The sequence below is a fragment of the Erithacus rubecula genome (assembly GCF_903797595.1).
Source record: "Erithacus rubecula genome assembly, contig: scaffold_231_arrow_ctg1, whole genome shotgun sequence".
Classification (NCBI taxonomy): domain Eukaryota; kingdom Metazoa; phylum Chordata; class Aves; order Passeriformes; family Muscicapidae; genus Erithacus; species Erithacus rubecula.
In genome coordinates, this window is record NW_027636089.1 from 138,113 (window position 1) to 149,655 (window position 11,543).

The 11,543-nt window shown below is 49.2% G+C and overlaps 1 protein-coding gene across 1 annotated transcript; it reads left to right on the forward strand.

Moving 5' to 3' along the window:
* Positions 1-689: 689 nt before the first annotated feature.
* LOC306815797 (inositol 1,4,5-trisphosphate receptor-interacting protein-like 1) lies at positions 690-1,901 on the forward strand (the record flags this gene model as incomplete). The annotated part of the gene is made up of 1 exon (XM_079332338.1): positions 690-1,901. One exon carries the CDS (start codon positions 690-692, stop codon positions 1,899-1,901), a length of 1,212 nt encoding a protein of 403 aa, XP_079188464.1.
* Between the last annotated feature and the right edge of the window lie 9,642 nt (positions 1,902-11,543).

Genomic DNA, 11,543 nt, shown 5'->3' on the forward strand with positions numbered 1-11,543 from the left:
GGTCACGCTGGCCCAGTGTTGCTTGGGCAAGCGGTGAGTGCACACGTGCTGGGGAGGCTGGGCTGGGGACAAGGGCCGGGGCAGAAACGCTGCACCTGGGGCTGGGTTCTCCCCCTGCATGCAGGGACAGCCCCTGATGGGAGAGCCTTGGGCAGGGCACCCTGCTGCTGCTGCTGCTGCTGCTGCTGGGGCAGAGGGACAGGTGTTGCTCCCTGCCAGCTGTCTGGGGTCCTGTCCTTCCTGCCCTCAGAGCCCTGAGTATTCCCATCCCTGCTGCTCCTACTGCCAGCTGCCTCCCTCACAGCCCCACTCAAGGCCTTCTCTCCATCCTCCTGCAGACCATGAATTACATACCAGTGTTTTTCGTGCTCTTGAAAAGCCTCATTCATTACCCACAGCTGGTGGGTGATGGTTGGGATGAAGAAACACGTTTTCGCATGGAAGTGCGAGCAAAGCAGCTGGAATGGGAGAGGATTCGGCTGGAGCAGGAGGTGGAGCAGCTCAGCCTGCCGAAGGTGCAGCTCATGGGGGTCTTTCAGCCATTATCTCTTGGTGTGCTCGGCGTCCTTATCTTGGTGCTATGGTTAATGGGGTGCATAAGGAGCCTGAGGAGAGAAGAGTATGAAGGAGAAAACAATGATGCAAATGAAGGGGAAATCAGAAATGGAGATGCAAATGGACAAGGCAATATGGAAAATGAAGTTGTCAATGAGGCGGCAAATGGAGAAGACAATGATGTTGCACCTGCAGTCCATGAAGAAGATAATGATTTTGAGGATAACATTGGAAGAATTATAATTGAACGCATACAGTTGCCAGTACAGAACTTACAGAGAGGCTGCGAGTGGACAATGAACCTCATGGACAATTATACAGTTTACTTTGGACACGTCTTGGCAAACAGCTTCTACCCAGGCCTGCAACGAGCCATCGGGGTGGGCAGTGCCTTCGAAGGTTGGAGTCCCCGTGAGCAGGATGTTGTGTTCCAGGTGTTCATACCCATGACTCCTCCCCGAGGCCACAGCTTCCACCTGGAGCTGGACTCTGCAGAGCAAAGGCACGTGAGGAACTTCCGTGTCCGCGTGCAGCTGGAGTGCACCTGCAGCAAGGAGCAGCAGGCTGAGAACATGCTGTGCTTCCTGCACCACCCCGAGGAGGAGCTGAGGAGCAATCAGGATGCCAGCCTCCTGGACACCCTGTGCACCAACTCCTACCTGGATGTGCAGAAAACTGCCCGCTGGTTCTACCAGCTGGTGAGAGCCATCTGGCCAGCTTTGCCTCAGTCACACAATTGGCATTTAAAGCTGCTGCCCTCCAGTCGCTCCTGCCAATTCCAGGTGAGCAATGGCACAGAGAGCTTCAGGATTGAGATGCTGTTTGGGGTGCGGAGAGGAGACTCCGACATCTTTGTGAGCAGCCAGCCTAGAGAGGCCTACACCCAAAGCACAGCCTGGCCTGAGACCTATGCTGTGGCAGAGATGAAGTTCTTCGAGCACATCGCCGAGCAGGCTCCCCATGACAGTTTGCACCTCAAATGCCTGCAGTTCTTCACCCGTCTTGTGCTGGGCTTCAGCTTTTCCACCTACTCCATGAAGACCATTGTCATGCACCTGCTCACTGTGGTGCCCGTGTCCCAGTGGTGTAGGAGAGATTTCCTGCAGCGGCTGGTGGATATCATCAATGGCCTGCACTTGTCTGTGCGAGAAAAACTCCTCGACCACTTCATTGTGGGGAACCAGATGCTGCCTCAGGTCATCCGTTTACCCCCAGATGTTCAACAAGCTCCGCCATACAATCTGTTCCATCGCCTGGCAGAGGATCCGGCTGCATACTCCCAGGCCATAAACGAGTACCAGGTTCTGCAAAAGAAGTTCAAAAGAATCGTTCGTGGTGAGCAGTGAATGAAGCTGCCAATGCACAGAGCTGTGCTTGTACTGCTCACAGCTGACACCAGAGACACCTCATCGTACAATTTTGGTGCTTTGAGAAGAAAATAATGCAAACAAAGGCTCTGGTGGAGGCCCACAGCCTCTCCTGCCACCTCAGCAGTATAGTATAAATTATCATATATGTAGTATATATAGAAGAAGACAAAAAATATACTAATATAAGTAGTATTGAAAATATCAAATATCCATTTTTATATCCTGATAAAAAATAATTCTGGAAAGTTTAATATTTTGTTATGTTTAAGTACTAAAAATAGAGTGCATATTAAGTGTAATTATCTGTTGTGAAATGTACTAATGCTATTAGTGCCATTTATGTCCAGAAAGATTTCCATAAAGTAGACATATTTATAACATATATGACATTGACATAGATATACTATAGTCATTATAGATTACTATAAATGCATAACATATATAATATATCGTATGTATATAATGTATTATGTATGATCATATTATTTTCATAAACAAGTAATGCCACATCTAGGGTCACTATCTGTTGAGACCCATAGTAGTGCTCTATAGTTAGTGCATTTCTGAGTGGAGAGATGGAAACTGCTTTGATCTTGTTTCAATAAAATACAATTGATCAGAATCAGGATTGTGCCAGACGTTATTGATCTCAGCCAGATCGATTGTGTTGGTAAAAGTCACACGCTGTCAATCAGGAGTTGCCTGCTTGAACTCCACCAAAGTGACACTGCTGAACGGGTTCTAATCAGAAATTAAGCCCAGCTGCCCCCAGCCCCTGTGATGACAGAATCACAGAATGGCTTGGCTTGGAAGGCTCCTCAGAAATTGCCTCGTCCCAGCCCTGCTGCCGAGGACAGGGACACCTTGCACTGGGCCAGGATGCTGCAAGCGCCTCCCAGGCTGGGCTGGAGCACAGCCAGGGACGGGGCAGCCACAGCTGCTGTGGGCAGCGTGGGCCAGGGCTCAGCAGCCCCAGAGGGCAGAATGTCCTGCCCGCCTCCAGCCCAAGGCCTCCCTGTGGCACTGGGGAGCCGCCGGCCCTGGCGCTGTCCCTGCAGGCCCTTGCACACAGCCCCTGTGCAGGGCTGTGCTGGGCCCGTGCAGGGGCTGCCAGGCTGCGGGAAGGTGTCCCTGGAGAAGGCTGGCACAGCCCTGGGCCAGCAGTGCCACCGTGAGGGCAGCACGCGGGGCCTGGCACGGCCGTCGGGGCGCCAGGCCACAGGGCACAGGGCGCCCGGGCCCTGGCAGCTGGAGCAGGAGCTCTGCAGCGCGGGCGGCACAGAGCCGTGGGCTCCCGCAGCTCTGAGCCCTCACGGCTGAGGCAGCTGCCCAGGCACGGCCGGCTGGGGACACGCGGCCACCCCGGGGCCACCCGCACGGGGACCCTGCTCTGGGGCCAGGCCAGGCCGCAGCAGGGAGCAGCCATGGGGCTGTGCCCGGGGAGGGAACGGCTCTGCCCAGGGACAGGGCTCTGCCAGCAGGGCAGCACGGACAGCAGGGCGCAGGACAGCAGTCACTGCCCGGCTGCCCTGGGACAGTCCTGGCAGACACACGGAACACGGGGCTGGCAGGAGGCATCATCCTCACTGTGCCCACCTGAACACAGGGACATAAGGCACAGTGGGAATGGGGACACAGTAGACACCTCTCCTCTGGGAATATCCCCCCTTCCCTGGGGCCCTGACAGAACACAGGGGATGGGGCTGTGCAAGGGCAACCCAAGGATTGATGAGGAGGACAATGCCAAGGTTACATCTGCCCACACTCTGCATCCAAACTGCTCCATGGAGGAGAAAACTAGAGGAGTCCTTGCCACAGCAGATTCCTTCTGAAGGAAAATGTTCTGTATTCCTGCACATGGGTGTCCTTTCTGGACTGCTACTCAAGTGCTGCTCCTGCTCTCCAGGCTGTGGAGTATCTGCACAACAGAAGCAATGAAGCAAAGAGCAAAGGCCAGGAGAGCTCGAGTTGAGGCCAGGGGAGCTGAAGCAGAGGATATGAGAACTCATGCAGCGACTTGCAGGGGGAAGTAGGAAAGAGAGGCAGAAGGAATTTTGCTAAATAATGACTAACTAGCCAGAGTAAATGGGGTGGTAAAGGCCAGAAATTAGGAAGAAGGCAGCAAACTTCAGGCAAATGATCAAGAAAAAGACCACAAAGAGGAAGAAAACCATCTTTCTCGCTCTTTCTATAACATGTGCTCTTCCAGAATCTAGACTGTGAAAATTCTTGTTGAACTCAACCAGCCCTACTGTGGTGAAATGGTTCTGGTTCGAACTTAAGCCAATTTACACCCAGCCCTTCTGCTCCCTGAAGAGCAGAGAAACAATTGGGCAAAGGGAGGTGGAAGTGAGACCATGCTGCCACTCTTCTGAAAACTAGAAGAAGCTCCTTCAGGAACAGTTCCTGAAGTCAGCACACTCTGTTTGTGACAGCGACACCAGCAACAAGCAAGTGTAACCTGAGCAAAGCACTTTATTTCTGTGACACCTGGAGGCGTTATCACTGAGCAATACTTTGATCTACCAGGTGGCAGCAAAATGAAGTGATGCCACTTGTTTTCAGGAGATTTCCTCACTCCAAGCTCTCCTGGCTCACCCCAGCCCACCTGTGACATCCAGCTCTGTCTCAGATTCCCATCCCAGCCAAGCAGCTGTGGAGCTAAAATCTACCTTGAAAAACAACTGAAATAAACTCAAGCTGAAGAAGAAACTTTCTTTTGTGGCAGACAGAGAGGTTTGGCCAGACAGCAGAGCCCTCTTCAGTCCAGTGAGGGGTAGTGAAGAGCTGGTTGAACCAATGTGACCTTGCAAACACTGGCAAGCTCCCAGTTGGGCCAAACTGGAGTTTATCTGGTATAAATTGGTTGCAGCAGGCACCAGGATCTTCCAGACAAATGCACCCAGTCATTGCAGTTTTCACTGTTGGTAGAAGACAAGGATCAATCAAAGCCAGAGAGTGGGAAATGCAGAAATACATCACATATTTACAGATAGAAACTCTTGGAACAAGGATTTTTGCATTGAGAAATTTGGGGTGGAGAGGAAAAAGAGGGAGGAAAGGGAGGAAACTCACACTCTAAAGCTAATAAAAAAAAAAAATTAAAGTGATTTGGCAAAATCATGTGACAAGGTAGTTTCTCTTGCAAACAGGTGCACAGCAGTTTTAGAAATATTAAATCTCAAGACGTTTGCATTGCACAATAAATGGCAGCCAGAAAGCATGCTGATGTTTTTTGGCAGTGTTTTGTATGTCATGGTATTTTTTTTTCTTTAGAGCTTCCATCAGCAGGAGGCAAAGCTTTGCCAAGGAAAAGGAATCAAATCTGGATGCAGCAAGTCTCACATTCAGACAGAGGCTCCCTGCCAGATGCTACGGGGCCAAATCGGAAACAACCACACTGAGTTCATTATGAAAACTGCATAATCAAAAGCTTGAAAAAAGGCAAAAAGAAAAAAAAATAATCTGTTTAATACTTAGCTAAATTCTCAACTCTTGAAGTAGATTTGAAGAAAAAATCATCATAATCCTCTCTTCCTTTTGAGGAATTCCTCCCTGTTCATGAGGTGTCCATGAGATGGCAGGAGTGCACTGTCCTCCAGAGGTTGAAGGACTGTCACAATGGTGACATTTCCACACTGAGAATCTCACTCTGGCTGTGGGCACTGCAGACAAAACACTGATTTATCTTTCTGTTTATTGCTCATGGAAAGAGATAAGGAAGTGGCATCAATGGACACATCTTCAGAGAAGAAATTGCCTGGTGCAGTTTCTGGTTGACAGAATCCTGCTCAGTGCAGACCCTGGATCTACAAACTCATCCCAGGCCGTGCACAGGAATTTGTGACCAGGCACTGCAAAACTGAAAGAAAAGGATCCAGACATCTGCCAGAAAGAAATCTGGAAGATGGGATTTAGAAATCACAGCCCTTGTATTTATGGCTGGGGATGACTGTGGAAACAAACCCTCAGGGGTGTCCCAGTTTTCAGCTCTTTTTATCATCCCAAGTTCTCCACACAACTGGGGCACAGCTGTGAGCCTGCCCCTGGTCAGACAGGATCCACAGCAGTCCAAGTTCTGTGAGCTGGGCCAAGGGATGGGCTGGCAAGTTGTGCAAGTGCTTCCCTGAGCCAGGCTGCAGAAGCAACATCCCAGCAAGAGATGGATGCTTGTGTCTGAAGAGATCTCAGCTGCCTCAAGAGAGCAGGTTGAATGATGGAGCTACTCTTTTCATGCTCCTGGTCTTGAGCCAGGATATCTTCCAAGTTTTTGTCCACACTACCTGGACAGGAAAGCAAGAAGAATCGGAATGGTTTGGGTGGGAAGAGATGTTAAAGATCACCAAGTCCCAACCCCACTTCCATGAAGCACTCCATCAGCCTCACACTGGATCTTCTCTAGCAGAGGGCATAACTGGGATGTTACAGCCCACATCTCTTCCCACTGATCCTCTCACTGCATCCACCCTGGGGGAGCAGAACTGGAGCAGTTTTGCTGTGCTGGGAGCTCCCTGTGCACCTGGGAGCTCTCACCTGCAGGCACTGCTGTGATGGAACAGGTCTGCCTTGTACTGAGCAGGGGAGGGGGGCTTAGGAGCTGCTGAGGGACACCCCAAAGTGTCACTTGATCTGTATATTCTAGTACAACAAAGACCTGTTCCCTTTCCAGTGTCCCATCCCTCAGCAAGCCAGGCATTCCCAGTGACATCACTGGAGCCTGCAAACAGCTCTGCTGGAGGCAGACACTGCCCTCTGCAATGACCAAGAGATGATGTTGGTTAACTTTTCTCAATGCATCCTTTCAGTTTCTTCTAGATGTGCTACTTGGGGACATGGGTTAGTGGTGGCCTTGGCAGTACTGGGGGAACCATGGGACTCAATCTTAGAGGGCTTTTCAAACTTAAATGATTCTATGATTCTTTCCTTTAAAATTTTCAAAGCTTTCCTGGCTTTCAGATTCTGCAGTTCACAATCCCTGATGTGATCTGTGAAATCACTTTCCTATTTTTTATTTCCCGCCTTCTCCTGCATGGGACATCAGGTGGTATTCCAACTCCTAGCTGCAAAACCAGTCTCACATCAAGACACACAGACCCAATGAATTCTGTTGCAAAGGTGAATCACCTCCAGAAGCTGAAGTTCATCTGCATCCATGGCAGTTGATGGTTATGGACAATGCTCTGAAAGCACTGGGACAGAAACAGTATGGATCTCTCAGTGTGATACCTGATTAGGAAAAAATTCTTCCCTGTGGGGGTGGTTTTTCACCTAGTACAGGGTGCCCAGAGAAGCTGTGGCTGCCCCATCCCTGAAAATGCTAAATGCCAGGCTGGAGCAACCTGGGCTAGTGGGAACTGTCCCTGCCCGTGGCAGAGGGTTGGAATGAGATGGTTTTTAAAGTCCCTTTCAACTCAAACCATCCCATGATTCTATGACCTGGCTCCTGATAGTCCATAAAACCCCAGAGACAACAAGGGGATGTCATTGGGATACAAAAGCTTTGAAGATGAGGGGAGAATTGGGTGGGAATTGTCCCTTCCTCCTGAGGACTGTACCAATCCAAGGTTAGTGCTCCATTCCCAAACTACATGCAAATCCACAGGTCTTGGCACTCTTCTTGAGTGCTGGTCTTGAACCCTCAGCCTGACTTGAATCACTGCTTCTCTCTCCAGTCCACATGGGGGAACGGCCCTACGAGTGTGGGGAGTGTGGGAAGAGATTCAGGCAGAGCTCAAACCTGATGGAGCACCAGAGAATCCACACTGGGGAGAGACCCTACGAGTGTGATAAATGCAGGAAGAGGTTTCAGACCAGCTCTCATCTCCTTGAGCACTATTGCACTCACTGGGATGAGAGACCCTTCTGCTGCTCCGACTGCAGGAAGGGATTCAAGCACAGCTCTGCCCTCGTCACCCACCGGCTCATCCACACTGGGGAGAGACCCTACGAGTGTCCTGTGTGTGGGAAGAGCTTCAGGCACAGCTCTCACTTGACCAGACACCAACGGAGTCTCCACTGAGGGAAGCCCTGCGAGTGCCCCGAGTGCAGGAAGAGCTTCGTGCCCTGCTGCAGCTCCATCCCCATGGCAGGATCCGCGCTGGATGATCCCCAGGGACCCCCGGTGGGCAGAGCCCCCCTGAGCCCTGGTGCTGCTGATCCGTGTTGGGAAGACACCTGGCTGGGGGCTCCACATCCTCTTGGCTCCCTTTGGCCTGGATTTTTTTTGCATTTCTCTTTGTCCTTCCCAAATACTGACATCCAGGTAAAATGAAGATGTTGAATAATGACATGGTTGGGCACATGGGAGCATATTCCAGGGGATGTGGGGGATGCTGGGTTCCAGAGACTTGAGGGTTTCAGGGAGGGACTTGGGGGTTGCTCAGGGCTTTAGGAACCCCAGCCCCAGCAGCTGTGGCTGTGCTGGGAGACCCTGGCGGAGGTTCTGGGGCAGCTGATGAACAACCCCCTGCCCTGACACTGTCCCCATGTCCCCCTCTCCCAGCTCCTGCTGTCCCCTGTCCAGGATCCCCCTCTCCTTGCTTTCAGTCCCCTTGCCCCTGGCCCGTTCCCATCTCACCCCACTGTCACTCCTGTCCTGCTCCCATCCCAGTGCAAATCCCATTCCTGGTTTCATTCCCTGTCCATGTCTCGTATTCTTTGCCCGGTTTCCATTCACATATTCCCAGTCCCATATTCTGTGTTCTGTTTCCCTTTTTGTATTCCCAGTGCTACTCCCATTCCCATAATTCAATTTCTGTATTTCCAGTCCCCTTCCCATATCCCCATTGCGAATCCTGTTACCATATTCCCATTTCCATTCCCTGTCCCATGTTTTTAATCCCCATCCCATATCATCTCCCCAGTTATTATTTCCATATTCCTGGTTCCTCTTTTCGCTCCTGTTCCCATGTCCCTGTCCCCATTCCCAGTTCCATTCCCTGTGTCTGTCCTCATTTCCAGTTGTTGGAATGTGTAACACAGAAGCCTCTTTGAGTCCCTCCGAGAGAGAACAGAATGCAAGAATAAAATTAAAAACATTTTCAGAAATAAAGTATACTAAGCCACACCAACATGAAATAGATCTCTAAGGTTTAGTTTAAGAAATAGAAATATTAAGTTGCATAGATAGGAAGTAGAAGTATAAATCATAGTGTGAAATACGTAGAAATATGTTATAAATGCCCTAAGAAGTAAAAGCCATAGAATCTTATGTAAAAAACAAGCTGCAGTGGGAGCTTAAAAAGAGTTCTAGACAGAATAAAAATAGATTAAAAATATATTTTATATTCTTCAGATAGAATAGATAGGCAATGTGCACAAGTTAGACGTAAGCTTTTGTATTAGAAAACCAGAATTCTAATAGGTTTAGGAGAAATGCTTCAGGTTCCTGTTTTTGGCTCATTGGGAAATTTGTCAATAAAAATCCGTGTATTGGAGCCAGAGCTCTCTCTCACTCCTCTCTCGTCGCTCTCTCTTCTTCCTCCACCATCATCATCACCACTACCAGCATGTGAGAGAAGAAGAAGAGGAAGATGAAGAAGAAAAGAACAGAAGAAGAAAGGCCAGGGAGCATCTGCCTCTGGAGACTCTGCACCAGCCGCAGCTTCGACCTCTTGCAGCAGAGAGCTGCTCCTGCTTCCATCGGGACTTTATGGCAGAGAGATTGAACAGGGACTGGAGAGCCTTGGGCTCTTTGCCTTTGGAGCCTGACGTGCCTTCACAAGAAACAACTTTACAGCAGCCAGCAGCTGCTCTGCTCTGGGAAGATCTACAGCCATAAACAATCCTGACACCCAGTCCCTGTCTCTGTCCCTATTCCCAGTCCCTGTTCCCATTCCCCATCCCATTCTCAGTCTTGGTCTCAATTCTGTAGTTCCAGACCCTGTCCCTTATTCCTTGTTCCCTTCACGCTCTCAGTCTTGTATTCCAACTCCCTGTCCCCATTCTATTAGCCAAATTCCTGGTCCCTGTCTTCTTTTCGGTTCCATTTCCACACCTGGTCCTATTTTCAGTCCCACTGCATTATTCCCATTGGCATTCCTGGTCCCTGAACACATTCACTGTCCCTGTTCCTTTTCCTAGTCCCATTCCCAATTTCGTTCCCTATCCCTGTCTTATATTCCAGGTCTTGGTCTGTGTCGAGGTCCCTGTCCCCATGACAAGTGCAGAATTCCCAGTCCCTGACCGCATTCCCATTCCCTGTCCCCATTCCCGGTCCCCACCCCATTCTAGGTCTGCATTGTTATAAATTTATCTGTAATAAATTGATCAACTCCAATAAATGGAATCAATAAAGAATTTATTGAGCGAGCAGCAATAAGCAAATCAGCGCTGGGGTCCGGGGAGTCTCCGCTCCACCAGCGGCGCGCACCCCGCTCTGTGTCAGTCCCTCTGTTATTTTCATCTTCTCCTGTGTCTGTGCCTTTCAGCATCTTCTCACGTTCTGTGTCTGTACAGCCAGTTGCTGGGGGCTCTTCTGGCTCCTGGTGGTCATGGGGAGGAAGGCTGTGGTCTTCTTCTCTTAGCCATTGGTTGACTTTTTCCTATCTTTTTTTCAATCATCCACAAACTGATCACATACACATACAGATGTTTGTGGTTATTTGAGTTATATTCTTTCAGCTAGCTTAAGCAAGTCTCAGTGGTCTTTTGGCCGTGTTCCCTAATTTAGCAATGTATGATAGCAAAGTCTTACACAGTACTCTGTTACAATTCCCCTTTTTATAATTTTTGCTGATCAAATCTTTGCAATTCTGCGTGGCTCAGTTCTAACCCTTCGTCCTGTATAGGCTCATACTGTGCTCTTACCAACATTAAGTGCAGGGCTTCCAGCTTACTTTTGATTATTGAATGATTTTGTTTAAAATATATGGTCCAAAAATCAACACTAAAATCACCAATATTAGGGGTCCTGCATAGTGGACAGTAGGTAGTTAGCCATGGAGAATGGTTAAACCAGGACTCATACCAGCTCTGCTGCAGTTCTCTTTCTCGTTTCTGTTTCTCTAGGCTCTCCCAGAGTTTAGTCATGGTATCCCTAACACACCAGTATGGTCTGCATAAACACAACACTGTTCCCCTATGCAGCACATAATCCTCCTTGTTGTAAACACATAAGGTCAAGTCCCCTATGGTTTACAATACTAACTTCTGACAGCGATCTTAACCATTTTTCTAATGCACTGATGATTTGTCAATTGGAATTACGTCCCTTATCTACAGCTATTCCGAGTGATTGAAACTTTTGGTTCTGCTGCACAAGGTGAGGTTATCCCTGTCCCGCACCTGCAATCCTACAGCCATCAGGGTGGTATAGCAAAGTGATAAATGGTTTCTCATTTTGTAAATGATGGTTTGGAGAGTTCTGATTATCATACAAATTCTTCAGGGTGGTATGTGATTCTGGGAATAATCATCCTTGTCCTGTTTGGATTATTCCCTGCTGCATTCTCTCTTGGGAGGTATACATTTTTTGGTTTGCTCTACACTAAGAGCTTATTTCTTCCTGCTCCTGGATTCCAGTGTGTGCAATTGTTTCACATCCCCAGTGTGCACAATAATACTGTCCAGGGCTATTACAATACCCGTCCGGGGTTGGAGCTAGGAAGAATAGAATCC